Raw genomic sequence first — 24882 nt, forward strand, 5'->3', positions numbered from 1 at the left:
CGATCAAACCAGGTTCGAGGAGACTGTTTAAGACCATAAAGTGAGCGCTTTAGCTTACAGACTTTTCCAACTGTTGCTCTAGTCTCAAATCCTGGTGGTATCTGCATGTATACTTCCTCCTGAAGATTTCCATGAAGAAATGCATTCTTTACATCTAACTGATGTAATTCCCAACCAAAATTAGCAGCACATGATATAAGTGTTCGAACAGAGTTCATCTTGGCCACTGGAGCAAAGGTTTCATCATAGTCTACACCATATATTTGAGTGTATCCCTTTGCTACTAGCCGAGCTTTGTATCTTTCCACCTTGCCTTCTGGAGTCTGCTTTATAGTGTACACCCATTTACACCCTACAGGATGCTTCCCAGCTGGCAGAGTGACCAGATCCCACGTCTGATTTTTGGATAAAGCAGTCATCTCTTCTAACATTGCTTCCTTCCACTTAGGTTCTGTCATAGCCTTTTGCCAGGTACTAGGAATACAGATAGAGTCTAATGCAGCTATAAAGCTTTGATAAGATGGAGACACATTCTTATATGAAACATAATTAGTGATATCATAACGGTAACGAGCAGGAGGAACAATTGAGCGAGTACCCTTCCGTTTTGCAATAGGAATATCAAGATTAGAAATGGAAGAAGTAGTAGAAATATTGTTACCATTAGGAGACTCTAGAGAAGAAGCTTCAAGCGGTGGAGATACCTGGGCAATTGGTGGTGAATGCACACTGGACTCTTCAATACTAGGCTCCCTCTGAACATCATTCTCAATACTAGGATACTCCCCCTGGGCACCAGAATTTGGTGTGTATAGAAAGTCACCCGGAAGAAATAATTCTGGTGTCTTATTATCAGATAGATGACTTCCATAATAAGCTTCAGTTTCTCGAAAAGTAACATCCATAGTAACAAGCATTCGTCGCTCAGGAGGATAATAGCACTTGTATCCCTTTTGAGTAGCAGGGTAACCGACAAAGACACATTTTAATGCTCGTGGATCTAGTTTTCCTACTGAAGGTCTATGATCACGAGCAAAACAAACACATCCAAAGACCCTAGGAATGACTACATAATCAGTAGACCCTTTCAAACATTGTATGGGGGACTTAAACCCGAGAGTTCTTAGAGGCATACGATTGATCAAGTAAGCCGCGGTCAAGACAGCCTCACCCCACAAGAATTTAGGAACTTGCATGGTAAAAAGTAAGGATCGGGCTACTTCCAATAGGTGCCGATTTTTTCTTTCGGCAACTCCATTTTGAGCAGGAGTATCAACACAAGTGGTTTGATGAAGAATTCCGTGAGTTTGAAGATACGCACGGAACTCCTGATTAATGTATTCTGTGCCATTGTCAGAACGTAAAATTTTAATTTCAACACCAAACTGAGTCCCTACAAATTTATGAAACTCTTTAAAACAGTTTAAAACTCCCGTTTTGTCCTTCAATAAATAGACCCAAGTTACTCGACTAAAACAATCAATGAAGGTAACAAACCACCTATGGCCCTTGAGAGTATTGATACTACATGGTCCCCATACATCAGAGTGAATTAAAGCAAAAGGTTGAGAACTTCTAATTTCAGATATAGGAAATACTGCTCTGGTGTGTTTAGCCAATTCACAATGATCACAAACTAACAAATTTTTATTGCATTTAGTTGATAAAGATGGAAATAAACGACTAAGAATAGAAAAAGGAATGTGACCTAGCCTACGATGATGTAACATAAGTTCTGAAGTGGCACTTTCAGCAGACAATGCATACCCCATCAAAGAAGAGCTCATACTTTTCTCATCAGTTGATAGATAATAGAGTCCATTGTGCATTCTACCACCCCCAAGTATCTTCCCCGTTTTCTGCTCCTGAAATAGACAATGTGAAGGCCAAAAAGTGACAGAGCAATTCAAATCTCTAGTAACAGAGCTGATAGAGAGTAAATTTGTAGGAAAGGATGGAACATGCAATACTGATGATAATCTTAAGTTAGGAGTACAGTCAATGGATCCTTTTCCTGAAATAGAGGTAAAAGATCCATCAGCTATTCTGACCTTGTCATGTCCTGAACATGGTGAATATGTAATAAAACTATTAGGTACCCCTGTCATGTGACTGGATGCTCCTGAGTCTATTACCCAGGAGTTGGATGTCTCACAAGTAAATGCATGTGACTTATATGAAGTACCTGAGTGTGCAAAAAGGGAAGAATCACGATATTCGTCCTGGTGGCTAGACTGTTCCAGAGTAGAAGGTGTGGTGTTAGAAGATGATTCATACTTTTCCATCATTCGTCGGAAGGTCTGATACTCCTCTGTAGATAAGCTGTGTATAGCACCCTCGGTCTCTTCAGAGAGATTGGCTTGGGCAGATCCACGAACATGATTCTGTCCTCCAGTTCTTCCACCACTACGACGACCACCACGGCCTCGACTACCACGCCCAGGCTGATTTGGGCGGCCATGGAGATCCCAGCAAAATGCCTTAGTGTGCCCAGGCTTTTTACAATGAAAACATACCTTCTCACCTACTTGCTGTGGCTGTAGGTAAGAGCTGATCTTATAGAACTATTGGAGTCAGAAGTCACTCGTCGCCGTGTCTCCTCGCTTAAAACAGTAGAGAAAACTTGACCTAAACTAGGTAAAATATCTCTGGCGAGGAGCTGAACTCTGACAGATTCATATTCCGGATTCAGACCATATAGAAAGTCCTGGACCCGTTCTTCTTCTAAATATTTCTGAAATCCATCAACATCGATGGAGCATTGTGGAGCAAAAGTTCTATAATGATCAGCTTCGGACCAAAGACGTTTCAACTCGGTGGCATATTCAGTAATAGATAAATCTCCCTGACGAAGCTGACGTAATTGAGAACGGATCTCAAATGCTTGAGCAGAATTCTATTTTTGTGAGAACATTTGGGCCACCGTCTCCCAGACTTCTTGTGCAGTCTCCAGCAATTGCACACTTCTTGCCACATTTGATGTCATGGTATTTAGAAGAAATGCTAGAACAACAGAGTTCTCCATTCTCCATTGGGCCATATCCTGCTCATTATTAACAGGTTTCTTCTTTGTGCCGGTGAGATATCCCTCCAAGCCTCGCCCTTGTACAAGTAGACGAGTGCTCCTCTCCCATTGTAAATATGTCGTTGGGCCATCAAGTTTTACAGCCACTTGAAGAGCATTCAACAATCCACTATCTCTTGACGAACCTCCTGATCGAGTGGCAACTGTAATAAGCCGATCCAGCAGACCTTCAAGATCTTGCATAGTAATCGGATTGGCCATACAAACAAAAATAATAACCTCACTGACACACTATCAATGAATCACCAGACACACGAATCACCGGACATACTGTAGATACAGGCTTTTTAAGTATCTAGGCATAAAAGTTCTCCATTTTTTTTTTTTTTTTTTGTAAATGAAATAGAATAAAGGGTTAAAAAAGGAAGCTGCGGTAAATGTGGCTTTTACCGATTATGGATCCCGTGAAGCACGGGATTGCTGCCGTCACCGGCGACGCCTTCGGGGGCTGGAGGAGGAAGAAGAGGAATGCACAACGCCGGGTTTGGAAGCAGCAGAGGTCGCCAAAGCAGAGAAGGGTTTGATACCAAAGCAGAGGTCGCCAACGCCGGGTTTGATACCAGAGAAGGGGTTTCGGCCGGGAAGGAAGGGGGCCGGGCACGTCAAAGCAGTGGTGGGAGACGAGGAGGAGGAAGAGGAAGAGGTTGGCCGGGAGGTGGAGGAAGGGGTTTCGGCCGGGAAGAAGAGGTTTGCAGTGGCGATGGCTGCGGATGGACTCGGTGGATGCGGAAGCTTTGAAAGGATTTCGGCCGGGAAGAAGAGGAAGAGGCTCGGATGGACTCGGTGGATGCCGGCGAAGGGGTTTCGGCCGGGAAGAAAAAGAGGGCTTCGACCGGGAAGAAGGAGCTCGACGGGAAGAAGTGGCTCGACGGAGGCGGAGGGCTTCGACCGGGAAGAAGGGGCTTCGACGGGAAGAAGTGGCTCGACGGAGGTGGCCGGTGAGACGGAGGACTGCGATGGCTGCGGTGGCGACCGGGAAGAATGGTGACTTTCGGCCGGAATTTTGCTGTGAAGAGAGGAGAAAATAATGAAGAAGAGGGCAGAGGTGGGCGGAGGGAAAAGGATTTTTTTTTTTTTTTTTTTTTTTTTTTTTTTTATGAAGAGGAAGGAAGAAAGAATGGATCAGAACCCGGATGCTCTGATACCATGATGAAAGAGAAGGAGATATTATTTCTTCTTTCTTAATCAAAAGTGTGTACAAAGACCTATAAATACAAATATGTAGACCCAAATACAGATAGGGAATAACAAGAATATGCCAAAGAATAACCAAGAATATGCTATGGAATAAATTCCTGTCCTTTAATTAGATATTTTTTCAATTAAACTTAATCCTTCCAATAATTGTGGAGCAAAGTTACTTCCTCTTATAAAGTAGAGCACCAGACCCACTTCTGGGATGTTTCATGCCAGGTCCGGACCACAAGCAGGTTAAATAGTCATGCTGGAGCCGGAAAAACAGGGACTTGCGGCCCCTTTTCTGAAACAAGGCTGCCCATAGTTTCAGACTCTGTGTCTTTAGTCGCCTTTCCCTCCACTCATTCCCACGAGGGAAGAATGGAAGGCTCCCTGCCGACGTGTGAAAGAGTGGGCAACGAGACACAACACTACAAAATAAGGCTGCACAGGGTGAGCCAACACTAGGTGGGACTCAACCTTTAGCACTTGGATGCGAGTAGAGCAGCAGGAAAAGGGTTAGAATTGCCCTCTAATCATGGCCGTCTTTTATCACCATAGTACCACTCATCATACCCCTTATCGAGGCATGTGACTCCAATACCATTGCATTGGGAAACATGTGTGGTAAAAAATAAAAAAAAAACTAGAGTGGTTGGGAGCAGCGAATGATTAGGCGGGGAAAGAGAGCTAAACAAGGAGATAAGGATGTAGGTATTAGAGTGACCTCTAGCATCTCATCGCTTCGATTAAACTTCAGGTCATCATACATAGGAGGGAAGAGGTGATGTTTAGAAGGTTGGTTCCATGGCTCAGTGCTTTCCTCCTTATGGCTGGTCACAGGAGGGGAAAAAACGAAGCAGCTTCCCCAAAGGCTCTCTGCTTCTCCCTCGGCCCTCCAACTCAGCTCCACCCTCTCTAGATTTCGGGGCTTCCTGCCCCTTCTCGTCATCTTCGGTGAGCGGGAGGAGTGCAACAGCGGCCAGGGCCTTGAAGATCCACAGCGAGGCTGAGAAGAGGAGGAGAGAGAGGATTAATGCTCATCTTTCTACTCTGAGGCGCATGATTCCAGATGCTGACAAGGTAATCTTCATAATTAGATTCAAAGTTCTGACTAAGATGTAGATCATTTCTATAAATTCTGTGAGCTAGATGACTCTTTGCACTGGGGAATTGGCACTAATCATTAACACAGAACAATTTTGCCTTTTTCTTTTCTGTTTTTAAAGTAATTTGGAGTCCAATATCAGTAATACCACTGAGCTAGGCCAAAAAGTAACTAAAAGTGGGTTCCTTTGTGCTATTTGCTGCCTAGGTCTTTCCAGGTTAGTCATTACAAACTAATCCTAGGTATTAGAATAGCCATCTCTTAGAAAGTTCCTTAACGAGGGGGGGAAAGAACCCCTTTAGTAGTAGGTCAAACATGTTCATTGCTTTACAGCTTTTAAGCTGAGTTCCTTAAGAATTTCCATTTTTCTTTTTTCGAGTAAACAAGGATTTCCTTTACTTCGAGTTGCTGCTTTCGTGATAATGATAAAAATCTACAAGCAGAGAGTTGGTTCATACCATTTCTAGAGCCAGCAACTATTGAGTTTCAAAATAAAAGATTGAAATGGAGTTATTGCTGGTATAATATTTAGAATTACATTTTGAGAAGCTCTTAGGTTTGTAACTTTATTAAAAAAAAAAAGAAAAAAAGAATCATATTCGAAAAACTATATTGACATCAAGTTATTATTAACACTACAAATACTTCACAACTATTAGAAGCTCTTAGGGTTGGATCGAATAGTGCTTATCGCAGCCATCCTAAAATGTGGCCATAAATATCATGAGACCTAGGTTTACCCCTGTCCTTGTCATGGTGATAATACAAATCTAATTTCACTAGTACGGGTTTACCCCTGCCCTTGTGCTTTTCAGAAATTTTAATAGGTCGGACCGACAACCCGGTCCAAAGCAGCACAGCATCAGCATGTGGCTTGCTTCTAGAATGGATTCTAGTAACGCAGTCCGGATTTGGCTTGTGACCTTGTGAATCAAAATTGGTCGGAACCTTGAAAGTGTGAATAACGGCGAATCATGTGCTTACACGTGTGTTTGATCGATCGGCTGAGTTGACCGATGTGCATGCAGTGTCAAAGTTTTCATATTGTTGAGGTGAAGTCCAGAAAGAAATTTGAGGTACAGCTAGTCTCAGGATTGGCCAAGTCACATGATGGTTTTGTTAATTCGTTTTCATATAGAGACGCTTAACTAAAAGCAAGTTCTCTAGAATTTATCATCTTAAATGATTTCTAGCTCCATTGCTATGACTATCTATCAAACAAGCCTTCAGATAACCTTCTTCAAGTTTGACCCGGGAAAACTAGTTCAACCAAGTCTTAACTAATCAAATTCTTGTCTCAAATGCAGATGGACAAGGCTTCTTTGCTTGGTAGAGTGATTGACCAAGTGAAGGATCTCAAGAGAAAGGCAAGTGACATTGGCAACTGCTTCCAAGTCCCAGCAGAGGTGAATGAGGTGACAGTAGAATGCAACCAAGGGAATGGCCACCCCGGTGCCGACCACGGAAGCCTCTACATAAAGGCTACCATTTGCTGCAATGACCGGCCGGATTTATTCACCGACCTCACCCAAGCATTCCATGATCTGAGACTCAGGACAATCAGAGCAGACATCACCTCATTGGGAGGGAGAGTGCAGAATGTGTTCATGCTATATGGGAAGGAGGGCAACGTAAGTGTGTGTTTGAGCTCTCTCAAGGAGTCCATAGAAGAGGCCCTTTCCAGGGTGGTCTCTCCGGATATGGCACCCACAAATGTCGTTCCAAGCAAGAAGCAAAAGCTTCTGGAATCACACTACTCCAGAGTGACCTTCTAGGATACCACATCCAAGAAATTTTTTCTTTTGTTCCTTCTTCTTCTTTCCCTTCGCTGTTTGCCATCAAATCTGCAGCCCAACTGCAAGCCTAGGCCCTACAACCTGGAACACTTGAGCCCAAGCTTGACTCTTTCTTCCCCCCTATTTGAACACAAGCTCAAATTTTGTCAATGTAGTCTCTTGTCGACCAAGTTCGCAATGATAAATAAATTATGCTTCCTAATGCTTGCATCATAATAAATGTTAACCAATTGACATAACTATAATAGACCGGATTCAATGGCAGAAATACATTTCTTTCATGTGACCATGAAGGCTATTATCTATCCGGCCAACAACTTGCAAAAAGATACAACCATATGCTCCTTAATGAAGAGTTAATGTGACAGCAAATCGTAGATTTTTGACAAATATCGAATCTCAATAAAACATCACATTGCAAATGTTTTGTTTGGACTCGTGCTCGCCACCATTCAAGATTCAACATGGGATCTTTTACACAATCACTTGACAATCGTTGGTTCAACTAATGGTTCTCCAGATTTCCACAACGCAAATCGCAAAACCTTCTCATCTCTCTTTTGAGAGGAATGGATAGAAGAGAAGAGAAAACGAGGAGAGTATTGAGTTTATCTTGTTTGGTTAGGAAAATAAACAATAAAATTAAGAGAAAAGTAAAGAAATCGAGATACGTTAATTCTTTTCGAAATCTATAATTTTATCCTCTCCAAAAATAGAGAAATTTGAAGAGAATCCAGATGTTCAAAATAAGTTATTCTTCCTTTATACCCCAACTGAACAGTTCAAATAGTTTTTTTTCTCTCTCATGCATGCAATCAAGAGGAAAAAGGCTACTTTCTTTTCTCTTCTATTTTGTTCTTTTCTCTAACATCTAACTTCTTTTTTTCTTCTTATCAAGGCAGAGTTTTAGTGACATCTGAGAACAATTCTGCTGGAGGCCAAGATAGCATTCAAAAGAAATAAAGAAAATGCACAAAAAGCTCAGAAAGAGTTTAAATAACTAAAACAAATCTGATGATATAAATTATGGGAAAATAATAATTTATATATTTGTCCACTATGAAGAAGGATTGGAAAAGCCGCGATGATAAACAATCGCATCACCAATACCAATAACATTCCAACAACTATTGATTGGTTTGCGCAATTACAATTAACCAGATCATTTAACCATTGAAAATGATATATAATATCGAAAGCCTGATAGAAGTGACAAGGCATACTATAATCATCACCTCTGGATAATTTCATATTAAAAGAAACAAAATTAAATAAATGATTCAGTAAGAACTTGAAATCCTAACAGTATTAACTAATTCCCCAAACCCTTGTGGGGATCAAGGTAGTGTCAACATGGAATCCTAACAAAGTAGGAAGGAAGCTTACCCGAGAGGCACAGATAAATAGCAAAAACAAAGATATTCTACATCGTCATAGAAAAAAAAAACAAGTCCTTTTAGCATTTCTAATAACATTTGCTGCCCGCTTTCTGGGCTCGCTCTGATTTATAAATTTTAAGAGGGGAAGCGAAACGCTTCGTTCTATTTTATTTACACTCGAAACGTACTATTATTTTTAAAGAGAGAGGAAAGTGGTGGAGGGAGGAGATCTAATCCTGACGGTTGGATGCGGAGTCGGACTTGACGATGATGCGGGTGGCGCCGCCGCCCTCCGATAGCAGTCTGTTGATGTAACTCCTCACCTCCTCCGCGATCATCTCCCGCATTATCGACACGAAGCACATCTCCCTCATCTCGGCATCCCACCGTCCCTCCCTCCGCTCCCGTCCGTCGCCACCGCCAGCGCCCTCACCCGGCGGGCACAGCGTCAGCGACGTCACCGGATCCGCCGGGATCCGCGCCATCGGCGGCGGCGGCGGCGGTGGCGGAGGAGGAGGAGGAGGAGCAGGCAGCGCCGCCACCACGGTCGCCACCTCGCTCCCGCTGACTTCATCCCTCCTGCACGGCCGCTTCGTGGCCGACTCCGAGTCGGACTCCTCGGGGTCGGTGGAGTCCGCGGCATGGGGCAGTGGAACAGGAAGGGGACGGCGGGGGATGCGGCGGCCTCGGCGGCGCGGCGACGGCGACGGAGGGTGGAGTTCCAGTGGTTCTTGATAGCGTTGTCGGTGCGGCCGGGGAGGAGGCGGGCGATGGTGGCCCACTTGTTGCCGTACTTGGCGTGGGCGGCGACGATGGCGGCGTCCTCGGAGGGAGTGAACGGGCGGTGGTGGACGGCGGGGCTGAGCTGGTTACACCAACGGAGTCGGCATGACTTGCCGGACCGCCCGGGAATCCCCGAGCTAATCAGAGTCCAATTCCGGGGACCGTGACGCTCCACCAGCCGCATTAGCAGGGCATCCTCCTCTGGGCTCCACGACCCTTTGATCCGCGGATCCCCATCCACTCTCCCCACTCCCCCACCGTCCATCACCACCATCCCCTCCCCTTCTCTCTTCTTCTTCTCTTCTCCTATCTATCCTTTTCTTTTTCCTGGATAGACTCACTCTCTGTTCTTGGTTGGTATTCTATTCTGTTGTTCTCTCTCTTTTATTGATAAAAATAGTAGTAGTGTGAGAGGGGATTTGGGGACTGGGAAGAAAGGCTTCAGTCCGTTGGTTTGTTTGTTTGTTTGTTTGTTTGCGGTTTAGTGATGGCCGTACTTCAAAGAAGGGGGGCGGCGAAGAGGAAAGAGGGAAGAGAGGAGAGAGAAGGGGGGTTTTTGGTTTTGGAATCCATTCGCAACAACCGTTTCGCTTTTGAAGTTTTGTGAGAGAGGGTTGGTTGGCTGGCTGGCATGAACCAGAACCATAAACCGTCCGTTAGTAAAACCTCTCCCAAAAACCGCGTCGGCTCCTCTTCCTTCTCTTTTACGCATACCCCTCCTCCATTTCTTGCACTTCATTCCGATCTCTCTGATAGCCAAAAAGCGAAGCAGAGCATCAGTTATAGATGTTTAAAGCAGGGGTATTTATATCGTCTACCGTTTATGAATGGTACTACGCCGTGGGATGCCAGTATAGAGTGGTTGCTGGACCTTCTGTCACAACTAATAATTCTTGTAACATCGCAACTTACGATTATTTTTATTGGCCTATGGTAGGGTAAAGAAAACTAGTATTATATTTTGTAGTCATAAAATTTATGTTTAAAACTTTAAATGTTTAATGCATGTATTGGATTGCTGTCTTAAGAAAAATATAATTGTTTTTGATAGTGAGAGTATGAGACTAATGAGTAGCCTCTTGCACAAAATAATATAGTTTATATGATTTAAGGTTAAGCAACATTAGAATAATAACTAGGATGAGATGTATAGTCATTTAGCACTGTTAGCTCAACCAACTTATTATCAAATCAGTATTTTTTCTGAAAGTCATTGAAATTTCGTTGATATTAAGATTCTTAAAAATAGCAACGATTCCATTGTCATATATTAATGATAATTATTTTTTTGGGATAATCTTTACTTTTGAATACGTAAAGACATAGAGAGCCTTCGTTGCAGGCACAACTCTGTCCTCCACCGATTAGGTCCAACGTCCAATTCAACAGCTATGCCACATTAGATGTGACCACGATATTCTCTTCCCTTGTTCCACCAAGTGCGAACCTAAACGATGGGCTGGTGAGATATCAAACACCCCGGTGAGGGGACCGTCATCATTTAATCGCCTTTAGAAAAGAGGCAGGCCCTCCAGCTCATGGATGCGAACCGTCCAGTTGACGGGTCCACCGCTTCGACGGTCCACATCAAACAAAACTCCGGAGTTCCACGCCCTGCCCCGCTTCCACAAGGTCACCCTCCCACGTGCGAGCCTCACACCGTACTCTTGCTATCGTAACGCCATAAATCCGTTCAAAAGGGCCGGCATAACAGCTTAACTGAACTATAACGGCAGCGATACGGTTGACGGTGTACCTCCCATCCCGTACATTTGTCTGTTCCTTAGTAATCCAATAGCGTTATGATAGAGTTAACAGTCCCCAGCCGTAACCAACCGCGAATTTAATTGCGCTCGGTCTTATAACTGTTGTGGTTGCGCGAAAAAAAAAAAAAAAGAAAAGGAAAAGGCATCATCAGCCTCGTATTAATTGAAGTCAAGGCGAAACGGAGGGATCATTCTTTTCCGCATAAGATATTTTTTAAATAATAAAATTAAAAAATTAAAAAATAATTTATAATTTAAATTTAAAATTTTATTTTATATAAAAAAATATTTTTTATATAAAATATATTTTAAAAAATAGAATCATGAGATCTAAAAATAATTTATATAATTTTTAAATTATAAATTATGAATCAAAATAAATAATATCACGTATCAAATCATAAATTTCAATCATATATATATAATTAAATTCAAACAGTCGTAGTATTTTTTTTTTTTCTTTTGATGTTCATGGTGTAGCACCCGTTAGATTATCATTAGACGGTTGGTGTGGAGCACACGGCGACCAAGGTGTCCACCTAGATAGATGATGCAAGGGTTTGACTTGCCGTTTCGGATTTGACGGGATCGTATTTGGAACGACGTAGGACAGCTGGTTGGAGGTTTTTCTTGGGGCCTACCGTCAGACGCCCACCGATCGGTGTGGGGCCCGACGATATCAACTGCCAGATCGTGATAGCAGACCGGGCGCTAACGGCCAGATCTCGTCGGCGTGTTTGAACGTCGTTGCCGGTTAGATGTTGCGCGAACGGTACGCCCAGTTGGATCGGTGACGTGGCAGATCAGCAGCGCCTCTTTGAAGTGCGAAGGCCAACTACCAGCCAATGGCCTTCCATACGTTATGATATGAGGTACCACGTAAGGACCTAAAAAGGAACTCAACTTGCACCCTAGTCATGTTTGAGATCGAGGTGAAAGCATGATCCGACATGTTACATTACTCAATGTGCAAGGGTGTTGCACCCAATTGGGTAGCAATCGTATCGGTTTTCCATTTAGCATATGAGATAATAATTTACTTCTAGAAGTCCGGCGAACAGGGGGAAACATCCAACAGCAACAGCTATATTCCATTTTACCAAAAAAAAAAAAAAAAACAGCTATACTCCACTTGCATTCTAAAATTGTGAGAAAAAATGGGTCAAAGAAAGAAAAAAAAACTCTTCAAGCGCTTTCATTGTTAGGTTCTCACTGTCAGCAAGGTTTATTGTATGCCTTTATGTATTAATAACGTTCATACCTTATGGCAGTTACCATTTTTTTTTTAAAAAAAAACCTTTGAACCTGAGAGATGCAATAAGAGATTAATTAGCTGTTGCATGGAAGAATGGAATTATATTTTCATAATAAAAATTGTTTTTTTTTTGAAATGAAATGTCATTCCAAAATTCATTTTATAATTTGAAGAGCTAATTGATCTGCTTGATAGTTGCTGTAGCCACGGTGGCAAAATTCTCTTTGCATTTCTCCCCCTCTAAATAAAACCGTGGTATGAGGATGAATGACCATAGAGAAAAGCACTTGTGCACGTAGAGCTTCGGTTTGCTTCATATATACATGTTACAATACCATTCTGGGAACTATTTTGCAAGGGATTCATAATCTTGTTTAAGGGCCAATACGATATTGAAATTTATCCGAAAAGATGACCTGCAACCACTTACATAATTGCTAGTACTCCATCTAATTGAATAATGTAGTGATGGTGGCTATGAAACGTCAATTTAGATGCATGGTGGATATGTCAATTGGCTTCCTTTTTCTGATGAAACAATCGGCTTCCTCACTTTATTATTTTTGTACCTCCCTGGATGTCCTTACGTGTCAGGTGCAAATGCTCACATAAAGGCGAAAGCGGCATATGATTGCTTTAATTGGGCTACCCCTACTAGTCCTAGGCTTGTGTAGCTTTGCTTTAGGAAGCCTATCTCATCCAGTCCTTTTCCAGAATAATACAAAAAAAAAAATTATTTATCAAAATATACTAAAATCAAACTTATTTACTAAACTAATGCAAAAGGAAAAAACGCCATTTTGAATGACATTTTTTCCCCTTCCACGTCAGCCCCCATTTCCACGGTGGCGTCGTCCGAAAAAAAAAAAAAAAAAAAAACATGAAGAAACGCCGTTTGGAATGGCGTCTTTAAAAACGCCATTTTGAATGGCGTTTTTAAAAATGCCATTCAAAATGGCGTTTTCCAATTTTCCCATCCAAAAATAAAAGAAAAAATTGTGGGAAAATAGAAAAATTAGTTTTTTAAAATTTGAAATTAATTAATAAGTTAAAATTGTAATTTTGATTGAAATTTAAAATATAAAGATTTGAATTTATAATTCATTAAAAAAATTAATTTAGATTTTTTATTTAAAATATTTTTTAAAAGATGTCAAAAAAAATCTTAAGAAATAAAAAAAAATATCATAGAAAATAAAAAAAAGAGAAAGAAATATGAAAGAAATAAAAATTTGAAATTTAATTGAAAAACATCGTTCGAAATGCTTGTCCTAAAATTTATTTTAAAAAAAATTAAATAATAAAAAAATTATAATTTAAAATTTAAAAGAAACAAAATTTTAGAGATTAATTGAAATAAAAATAAGCATTCAAATTACTTTGTCAAATTAAAATTAATTTATTTTAAAAATATTCAAAAAAATTGAAAAATAGGCTAAAAAATTTTTATAAAGACATAAAGAATTGAAAAAAAATAGAAATTATAATTGTAATTGAAGAACAAAGTTTATAATTTTTAATTTTAAGAAATAAGAATTAAAATTTTAATTGAAATTAAAAATTACTTTTTAAATAACTAAATTAATTGAAATATAAATTTTTCAGAAATATTTTAAATAAAAGAAAAAAAATATGTAATAGAATATCAAAAATATAGAAATGGAAGAAAACTAAAATTAAAATTTAAAATTATAAAAATTATAAATTAGATTAGAAAAAATATATCATAAAAGAATAAAATTATAACGTAAATAATAATATATCAAATATTGGTCTTTGAATTGAATTTTAGAAAAAAAAATATTTTTTGAAGTAAAGGAAAGGAATACATAATAGAATGCTAAAAAGATAAAAATAGAAGAAAACTGAAATTATAATTTCAAATGATAAAATTTAAAATTATAAAAATTATAAATTAGATTAGCAAAAATATATATAAAAGAATAAAATAAAAATAAACTAATTATAATTTCTTTTTTAGGGTAATTTATAAATATGACTTAAAAAATTTAAATTTGAATTAAATTTTGATAAAAAAAGAAATACATTAAAAAGTTTAAAAGAATGAGGAAAAGTTAAAAAGTGAAAATTTTTAAAAAGTCACAACAAATAAGGATTATAAATTAAAAATTAAAAAAAAATTTAAAGTTTAATTGAAATAAAAATATTTTTTAAATATAATTTATAAAATTAAAATTTATTTAATTAAAAAAATTTTCAAATAAAATTTAAAAATATCTTAAAAAAATTTCATAGAAAGATAAAGAATTGAAAAAAAATAGAAATTGTAATTGTAATTGAGGAACAAAGTTTATAATTTTTAATTTTAAGAAAGAAGAATTAAAATTGTAATTGAAAATTAAAATAATATTTTAAATAACTAAATTAATTTAAACATTAATATTTAAAAATTATTTTAAATAAAGAAAAAAAATGAGAGGAAAATTTAAAATTTAATTTGAATTAAATTTTGATCAAAAAATAAATACAGTGTAAAGTTAAAAAATGAGGAAAAATGTGGAAAAAATTTTGTAAATTAAACTTTAGAAAAAATAATATTTTTTTAATTAAAGGTAAAGAATACGTAATAGAATGCTAAAAAAAAAGAAATGGAAGAAAACTGAAATTATAATTTCAAATGATAACTATTTTAAAATAAATAAAAAAAGTATCATAAAAAAATAATAATAAAATAGGAATTGTAATTATTAATTTTAAAGAAATTTAATTTTAATTTAAATTAAAAATTATCATTTAAATTATTATTTTCTTTATTTAATTTAATTTATTTTTTAAAAGATTATAAATACATAATTAAAGAATTTAAAAAAAAAAAAAAGGGGAAAACGCCATAGAGAATGGCGTTTTCCCCTCCCCAAACCCCTCTTCTTCCTTCTCCCCTCCTCCCTTCTCCCTCTTCTCCTTCTCCCTTCTCTCTTCTCCTTCTCGATCTTCTCCGGCGTCTCTCCGGCGGCACGGCGGAACGGCGGCGAGGTCTCGGCGGCGGTGAGCTCTTCCCCCTCTCTCTCCCTCTTCCTCTTTCTCTCTCCCTCTATCCCCTCTCTCTCTTTTTCTCATGCCGGCGGCGGGCCGCGCATCCCGACGGCGGGACCCGCTTCCCGGCGGTGGTCCCCGGCCCCCTCCTCTCTCTCTTCCTCTCTCTCTCCCTTCTCCGTGGCCGCCGGCCACAGACCGCCAGCGGCGGGCAGCGCGCCCCGGCGGTGGGCCGCGCGCCCCGACGGCGGGTCCCGCGTCCCGACGGTGGTCCCCGGCCCCCTCCTCTCTCTTCCTCTCTCTCTCTCTTCCTCTCTCTCTCTCCCTTCTTCTTGGCCGCCGGCCACAGACTGCCGGTGGCGGGCCGCACGTCCCGGCGGCGGGCCGCGCGTCCCGGCGGCGGGCCGCGCGTCCCGGGGGAGGGTCCCGCTTCCCGACGGTGGCCCCCGGCCCCCTCCTTTCTCTCTCTCTCTCTTCCTCTCTCTCTCTCCCTTCTCCTTGGCCGCCGGCCACAGACGGCCGGCGGCGGGCCGCGCGTCCCGGCGGCGGGTCCCGCGTCCCGGCGGTGGCCCCCGGCCCCCTCCTCTCTCTCTTCCTCTCTCTCTCTCTTCCTCTCTCTCTCTCCCTTCTCCTTGGCCGCCGGCCACAGACGGCCGGCGGCGGGTCCCGCATCCCGGCGGTGGCCCCCGGCCCACTTCTCTCTCTCTCTCTCTTCCTCTCTCTCTCCCTTCTCCTTAGCCGCCGCCCATAGTCGGCCGGCGGCGGGCCGGCGGCGGGCCGCGCGTCTCGACGGTGGCCCCCGGCCCCCTCCTCTCTCTCTCTTCCTCTCTCCCTCTCTTCTCCTTGGCCGCCGGCCGTCTGGGTCCCGCGTCCCGGCGGTGGTCCCCGGCCCCCTCCTCTCTCTTCCTCTCTCTCTCTCTTCCTCTCTCTCTCTCCCTTCTTCTTGGCCGCCGGCCACAGACTGCCGGCGGCGGGCCCCGCGTCCCCCCCGGCGGGTCCCGCGTCCCGACGGTGGCCCCCGGCCCCCTCCTTTCTCTCTCTCTTCCTCTCTCTCTCTCCCTTCTCCTTGGCCGCCGGCCACAGACGTCCCGGCGGCGGGCCCGCGTCCCGGCGGCCCCGCGTCCCGGCGGCGGGCCCCGCGTCCCGGGGGCGGGCCCCGCGTCCCGACGGTGGCCCCCGGCCCCCTCCTCCTCTCTCTCTTCCTCTCTCTCTCTCCCTTCTCCTTGGCCGCCGGCCACATACGGCCGGCGGCGGGCCGCGCGTCCCGGCGGCGGGTCCCGCATCCTGGCGACGGGTCCCGCGTCCCGGCGGTGGCCCCCGGTCCCCTTCTCTCTCTCTTCCTCTCTCTCTCCCTTCTCCTTGGCCGCCGCCCATCGTGGGCGACGGCGGGCCGAGGCCCCCTCCTCTCTCTCTTCCTCTCTCTCTCCCTTCTCCTTGGCCGCCGGCCACAGACGGTCGGCGGGCCATTCTTCCCGGCGGCGAGCCCCGCATCCCGATGGCCAGGGCAGGCCCCGCGGCCCGGTGGCCAGGGCGGGCCCCGCGGCCCGACGGCGGTCCTCAGCCCCTCGCCTCTCCCGACGGTGGGCCCCGCGTCTCGGCGGTGGGCCCAGACGGTTGGTGGGGCCGCATGCCCTGACGGTGGGCCCCGCATGGCGATGGCTTCGATGCGATGGGTTGCGATGACGGTGGGGCCCACAGGTTCCGACGCTCATTTTTTTTTATCTCATTAATTTATTTTTATCTTTATCTAATTAGATCCAGTTGTATTTTAAATTTTTAAATATATTACATTTCATGAAAACGTAGACCCGTCAATTGATCAATGTATAATATTCTACGTTATCCGTATAAAATATATATAAAATATATATTTTTATATGGATATCGTAAAATACATACATTGGTCAATTGATTGTCCAGTTTAGACAGTTTGAGAATTGCATTTAATTCTATAGATAATTACATTATTCGAATGATATGCGGAGGGTTCGAGAGAAATTTTGGACAGTATTTTTCTTTAGTTCTCCCCACACATTTTGAGTCGTGTAGGGAGAACTAAGGGGAAATGCTGCCGAAATTTCTTTCGGTCCTTTTTGCGTATCGTTTGATTAATGTAATTAATCTATAGAATTAATGCAATTCCCAAATGGGATAGGATCTATCTGTACCTATTTGTTGATGATATGATGCATGTATCATGTAAATTTTTTGTAATGATAAAATAATTAATAATATTAAATATTTTAATCTTGATTTTATTGTAGGTTTTTTTGAGAAAATGGCCGGTACTCAAGTTCGTGTTTTATTGTATTATGATGGCATGATATAGAATGATCAAACTGGTGTGCAGTATAGTCACCCTGCAAATCGGATGATTAGAATATCTTCATCATTATCACGTCAAGAATTATTGGATCATTTATACAGCAGTATTCCTGTAGACAAAGAAAAATATGAAATAAAGTTGAAATGGAGATCTCCTAATCTGTCGGGACAGTTAATGCAGAGTAAATATATCTTGGTTCCAATTGATGACGATGATGATGTCGAAGAAATGCTGACCTTTCTTTTGAAATATTCAGAATGTCGATTTTTAGAATTATATATTGAAAAAGAAGATGTACCAAGTTTTGGATATCATAGTCAGTTTTTAACTCAAGCGGATAATAATATTGGGCCTTCCTCACCTTTCGTAACTCCTATGATACAAACCAATAGTGCTGAGGCCGGTTTTGCAGAACAACATTCCACTACTGCCGGTCCTAGCTGTCCAATTATTCCAAGTGCTGTGGTGACTTCTCCTATGTCTTCTGCTATGGTGACTTCTCTTTTGGTACAAGTAATGGCAAGTGCGGGAGACGACACTCATATAGGAAATGATGATTGGGTAGTCGGTGGAATAAATTCTGATAGTCTGGGTTTTGAGTCAGATGAAAATGAAGATGAAGACAGTTGGATGGATGAGGACAGTAGCAGTAATGATGATGATGAAGATGAGAATGATGATGAAGATGTTCAAGTTAATATTAATGTGGAAGAATCTCAATCTCGTTTGCACGAACCTCCATAATATTTTAATGATATAAATTTAGATGATGGTGGTTGTGTTAGTGCTGGTCGAAGATTGAATTCTGACAATCAATTTTGGGACTCTTCGATGACTGAATTTTCTAAAGGTTTAATGTTTGAGAGTAAAGATGATCTAAAGAGAGCTGTTGATCTTTATCACATTATGAAGCATCGGACATACAATGTAGTTCAGTCGCATTCGAAATTATGGTCCGTACGATGCGCATCATCAGATAATGTTCAGCATTGTAAATGGAGGCTTCGTGCTGCATTGTTGAAAAAATATGGATATTTTCAAATCACAAAATATGAGGGTCCTCATACTTGTTTGTTTACGGGATTGAGTCGAGACCACAAACATGTCAGTGGAAAGATGATTAGCATATTAGTCCGACATATTGTTGAGAAAGATCCCGGTGTTAAAGTTGAAGCTATAGTGGCAGCCGTTAATGATCAATTTCAATATACAGTATCATACAGGAAAGCATGGTGTGGAAAGCATAAGGCATTGGTTGATATTTATGGAGAATGGGAGCCATCTTATGCTAAATTACCTTATTATATGGCTGCACTTCAATATGCAAATCCTGGTACAGTTGTTTCATGGAATTTTTTTCAAGTTGTGAATTCCAATGTTCGTGTTTTAAATTATATTTTTTGGGCTTTCGAACCATCTATTCAGGGTTTTATGCACTGCCGTCCTGTAATTAGCATTGATGGCACGCACTTGTATGGAAAATTTAAAGGTAAGATGTTAATTGCAACAGGCATTGATGCAGAGAATGGGATATTTTCATTAGCATATGCAATTGTCGATGAGGAAACGACTGCAAGTTGGAGTTGGTTTCTTTTCCAGCTCAGAACATATATCGTTAAAGATAGAAATGGAATATGCTTAATTTCTGACAGGCATCCAGGTATATTAAATGCCATCGCAGATGAGTCTGTTGGATGGAGTCCACCACGTGCTTATCATCGATACTGTTTAAGACATATCTGCAGTAATTTCAACACTCATTTCAAAAATGTGCAGTTGAAAAGATTGGTATGGCAAGCAGGAAGTGCTCATCAAGTTCGTAAATTCAATTTTATCATTGGTAGAATTAGAACAGTGAATGAAGAAGCTTGGAGCTGGTTGTCCGAGATAGAAAAGGAGAAGTGGACATTGGCACATGATGATGGCCTACGCTATGGTGTTTTAACTACAAATTTATCGGAGGTTTTTAACAGTGTTTTACGAGGAGCTAGAAATGTGCCAATTACAGCTTGTGTTCAACTGACATTTTATCGTCTTGTCAAATATTTCAATACGAGGCATGCCCAAGCCTTGAGATATGTAGAGGAGAATCAAAATAATCTTTTTACTCCTCATGTTGCAATTAAAATTGCGGAAGATCAAGTTAAGGCTAACCAGCACCGAGTAACAGCATTCAACCTTCAAAGAGGTATATATGAAGTGCTAACGAGAAGAGCAAGCGGAGGATTACGAGGTGGAGGAAATTCTCATACTGTTACATTAGCTGAAAGAAAATGTTCTTGTGAAAAGTGGAGCACGTACAAATATCCATGTTCGCATGTTTTAGCTGTGTGTCAAGAAATTGCTGTACATTTTAGTGCTTTTGTGGATGATGCATATACAATTACAGCATACATGAATGCTTGGAGCGGTAATTTCAATCCACTACCACATGAAGATTATTGGATGCATACACGTATGTTCAAATGTATGCCTGATCATCATCGTTTGAGACCGAAGAAGAAAGGTAGACCAAAGTCAACGAGACTACGAAATGAGATGGATGATAGGCAAATAAGAAATAAGAACCACTGTGGTATTTGTAGGGAACAGGGTCATGATCGTCGTCGCTGTCCTAGGATATTTCAACATACTTCAACTTCAAGCAGTGGAAGAAATTGAAAGCTTCGACAATTGCGTTGCTGTCATTGTTTTATGAATTACTGTGGGATTGTATTTGAATTTTCGTGTTTAATATGTTGGGATGAACTGAATTTTTTGTTTAAGTTGTATTGTGTGATAATATTGTATTTAAAAAAAATTAAAATATATTGTCTATTTTTTTTTAATACATCTGTGATAATATTGTTTGAGACAGCGTATTATGGCTTACGATTCACGATATCCCGGTCCCCGAGACAGCAGCATTCTTACATTGCAGGAGCACCATCGATCACAGACTATTTTAGATGGCGACGTAAGCATTACAATCTTATTTACTTTTTAAATTTTTATTTTAAAAATCATGTACGTTATCTAATTAGTATATTTTCTTGCAGGAGTCCAGACATCTTCGTCTACGACGATCCGATGCAGATTTCTGGAGGACAGAGGACATTCCAGATAGAGTGTTAGATTATTTACGATATCTGGGATTTTATGGAGTATATCGGATCGGTCGTATACAGATGGACGTTGGTCTTATTACTGCTATGCTTGAGAGATGGCATCCAGAGACACACACATTTCATCTTCCATTTGGTGAGGCGACCATCAGTTTACAGGATGTCAGCATCCTTACTGGACTACCAGTTGATGGAGATCCAGTTACCGGAGTTGATCCCACACTTATCATTCCGGAGTGGCAGGCTTTGTGCTTGCGGTTGTTAGGGTTTGAGCCCGACGCATATTTTTTTGATCATTCACGACTCAGGATTGAGTGTTTGGATGATCGTTATCGTCATTTTCATATTGCGGATGATGCACCAGAGGAGATGGTGCAGCAGTATGTTAGGGGTCAGGTGCTGCGATTGTTAGGTGGTGTCCTGTTACCTGATACTTCATCGAATAAGATGAAGTTGATGTTTTTGCCATTATTAGAAGATTTAGATTTCGCTCGTCGACTCAGTTGGGGCAGTGCAGTACTAGCTTGTCTATACCGAGCTATGTGTCGGGGTTCCTATGCTGATCAGAGCGAGATTGACGGTTATCTTGTATTATTACAAGTACGTGAATTAAAATTTTTAATTTTTAATATTTAATTATATTTTACATTCGATATATCATTTATTTAATTTTTAAATTTTGCAGATTTGGGTATGGGAGCGTATGCCGACTATCAGTCCATTACGACGACAGTTGCTCGAGATGCCATCAGAGCAGCAGGATCCTGATATTTCATTCAGACTAGACGGACCATTAGGATACAGGTATCGAAATATTTTTTTTTTATTTAAATTTTATTATTTTAAATTTATTTGATATTAGTACATTGTGAAACAGATGGAACGTTGCATTCAACGTTCATCACGTATCGACAAGAGTGGCACGGGTTTATAGGTGCCAGTTGGATACATTAGTTGATACATCTAGACGGGTAAATTTTGAATTTTTTACAAATATCAATTTACAGTATTCATAATCTATTATAATTTTATATTAATTTTTTTTATTTTAACTATATTATATCAGTTTTTGTGGGAGCCATATACAGATGGGATATTGGCTATACTGCCGCAGATGTGTACAGTTGGACACGACATATGGACTGCTAGGGTGCCACTTATTTGTTTTGATGTGGTAGAGTGGCATCTTCCCGATCGTGTCCTGCGGCAGTTTGGTCATATTCAGGGCATCCCAGAGCAGTTTGATACCAGCTAGGGACTTCATCGTATTGATCGACGAGGGAGAGCTCGTATCGACTGGCATGTCAGACATGCACAGTACATCGATATTTGGGATGCACGTCGAGAACACATTGTTCATGGTGATCCTATTTTGAGAGACCGTTCATATACTGATGACTACATGGCCTGGTTTTTTAGCATTACGGTGCGAGTCATTGGACAGTCTCAGTATACAGTTTCTGGATACGAGGGCGAGAGTTCTACTGTACGTCTTTTGGTAAGATTATAAAAATTACTTCATGTTATTTGTGTTATATTTTTGTTTTATATTGTACACTATACTGATTGTTTTATACTAACTGTTCTATTTTTATTTTATAGACTGATTCTGTGTCGGAACTCGTATTGGACGCTCGTCGTGCTTTATCTACGACTGATGAGGATGAGCGGATTCAGATACTGCGGGAGATAGAAAGAACAGGTTCCGCAACATTGGGGGCGATTGGTGTTGATCCACATACCTGTGCGTCTTGGTATGGAGCAGTTCGGGCGCCAGATATGAGTTATACGCCGTCACCATATGCTTCACATATGCCATCACCGCATATTCCGCATATGTCATCATTCGATGCTGCACAGATGCCACCGCCTTTTCATCCACAGATGGCAGCGTCTTCTTCATCCTACATCCCCCAGATGCCATCACCGGGTACCAGTTGGCCACATGAGTATGACACTTTTTTTTCAGGTCCATCCGTGTATCCAGATGAGAGAGTTGAACGGGTCTCTCAGTCCGTAGATGATCCGACAGCATCAGTTATTCCTGAGCAGCATGATCAGCAGATCTCCTCCACTGATATAGGAGAGGAGCCATCACAGCAGGAGCAGCCGGTGAGGACCTTCCTGAGAAGGTCCAAGCGACCACGGGCACCGCGACGTCCTTGTGGGACTTAGTCTTTGTTGTATTTGTATTTAGTATTTTTACATTTTTGTTGTACTATTTTTTTTGATATATTTAACATTTTGATTCTATTGAATAATATTAAATGTTGATTTTATTTTATATTATTTAATTTTAAATGATTGGATATTATGATTTGTGCATATGGATACACATACTCGAACGTGTCTTAGAACATTAGGAGAGAAAATGTTATGCCGGCGGGCCGCGCTTCCCGGCGGCGAGCCCCGCATCCCGATGGTCGGTCCGACCCCGGCTGGTGGTGGGCCCGCGTCCCGATGGCCACGACGGGCCCTCGCGGCCCGACGGCGGTCTTCAGCCCCCGCCTCTCCCGACGGTGGGCTCCGTCTCGGTTGGTTGTGGGCCCAGAGCAGTTTGATACCAGTCAGGGACTTCATCGTATTGATCGATGAGGGAGAGCTCGTATCGACTGGCATGTCAGACATGCACAGTACATCGATATTTGGGATGCACGTCGAGATCACATTGTTCATGGTGATCCTATTTTGAGAGGCCCTTCATATACTGATGACTACATGACCTGGTTTTTTAGCATTACGGTGCGAGTCATTGGACAGTCTCAGTATGCAGTTTTTGGATACGAGGGCGAGAGTTCTACTGTACGTCTTTTGGTAAGATTATGAAAATTACTTCATGTTATTTGTGTTATATTTTTGTTTTATATTGTACACTATACTGATTGTTTTATACTAACTGTTCTATTTTTATTTTATAGACTGATTCTGTGTCGGAACTCGTATTGGACGCTCGTCGTGCTTTATCTACGACTGATGAGGACGAGCGGATTCAGATACTGCGGGAGATGGAGAGAACAGGTTCTGGAACATTGGTGGCGATTGGTGTTGATCCACATACCTGTGTGCTTTGGTATGCAGCAGTTCGGGCGCCAGATACGAGTTATACGCCGTCACCATATGCTTCACATATGCCATCACCGCATATGTCATCATTTGATGCTGCACAGATGCCACCGCCTTTTCATTTACAGATGGCAGCGTCTTCTTCTTCGTACATCCCGCAGATGCCATCACCGGGTACCAGTTGGCCACATGAGTATGATACTTTTTTGAGAGGCGTCCATCCGTGTATCCAGATGAGAGAGTTGAACGGGTCTCTCAGTCCGTAGATGATCCGACAGGCGATCACGGGCGCCGGGACGTTCTTGTGGGACTTAGCCTTTGTTGTATTTGTATTTAGTATTTTTTCATATTTGTTGTAATTTTTTTTGTACGTTTGACATTTTTATTCTATTGAATAATATTAAATGTTGACTTCATTTTATATTATTTAATTTTAAATGATTGGATATTATGATTGGTGCATATGGATACACATACTCGAACGTGTCTCAGAATATTAGGAGAGAAAATGTTATGCTGAAAGGATTATAAAAATTATAACATAAATAATAATATATCAAATGTTGCTCTTTGAATTGAATTTTAGAAAAAATAAGTCCATTTTTAAGTAAAGAAAAAGAATACGTAATAGAATGCTAAAAAGATAAAAATAAATTAAATTAAGTAATAAAAATAATAATTTAAATGATAATTTTTAATTTAAATTAAAATTAATTTTCTTTAAAATTTATAATTATAATTCCTATTTTATTATTATTTTTTTATTTTTTTATGATACTTTTTTTATTTATTTTAAAATAGTTATCATTTGAAATTATAATTTCATTTTTCTTCTATTTTTTTCTTTTTAGCATTCTATTACGTATTCTTTTCCTTTAATTAAAAAAATATTATTTTTTCTAAAGTTCAATTTATAAAATTTTTTTTCCATATTTTTCCTCATTTTTTAACTATACACTGTATTTATTTTTTGATCAAAATTTAATTCAAATTAAATTTTCCTCCCATTTTTTTCCTTTATTTAAAATATTTTTAAATTAATAATGT

General features: G+C 40.8%; 2 protein-coding genes across 2 annotated transcripts; one reads left to right on the forward strand and one right to left on the reverse strand.

Moving 5' to 3' along the window:
• Positions 1-4918: 4918 nt before the first annotated feature.
• On the forward strand, positions 4919-7367 carry LOC105044567 (transcription factor AIG1). Its single transcript, XM_010922498.4, has 2 exons — positions 4919-5344; positions 6677-7367. The coding sequence occupies exons 1-2, from the start codon at positions 5069-5071 to the stop codon at positions 7142-7144; spliced, it is 744 nt and encodes a 247-aa protein (XP_010920800.1). The 5' UTR covers positions 4919-5068; the 3' UTR covers positions 7145-7367.
• Positions 7368-8453: 1086 nt separating this feature from the next.
• On the reverse strand, positions 8454-10178 carry LOC105044566 (uncharacterized). Its single transcript, XM_010922497.4, is given in 2 exon segments — positions 8454-9220; positions 9223-10178. Coding segments are annotated over 2 exon segments (825 nt in total). The 5' UTR covers positions 9602-10178; the 3' UTR covers positions 8454-8774.
• Between the last annotated feature and the right edge of the window lie 14704 nt (positions 10179-24882).

Source organism: Elaeis guineensis, chromosome 5 (assembly GCF_000442705.2).
Source record: "Elaeis guineensis isolate ETL-2024a chromosome 5, EG11, whole genome shotgun sequence".
Classification (NCBI taxonomy): domain Eukaryota; kingdom Viridiplantae; phylum Streptophyta; class Magnoliopsida; order Arecales; family Arecaceae; genus Elaeis; species Elaeis guineensis.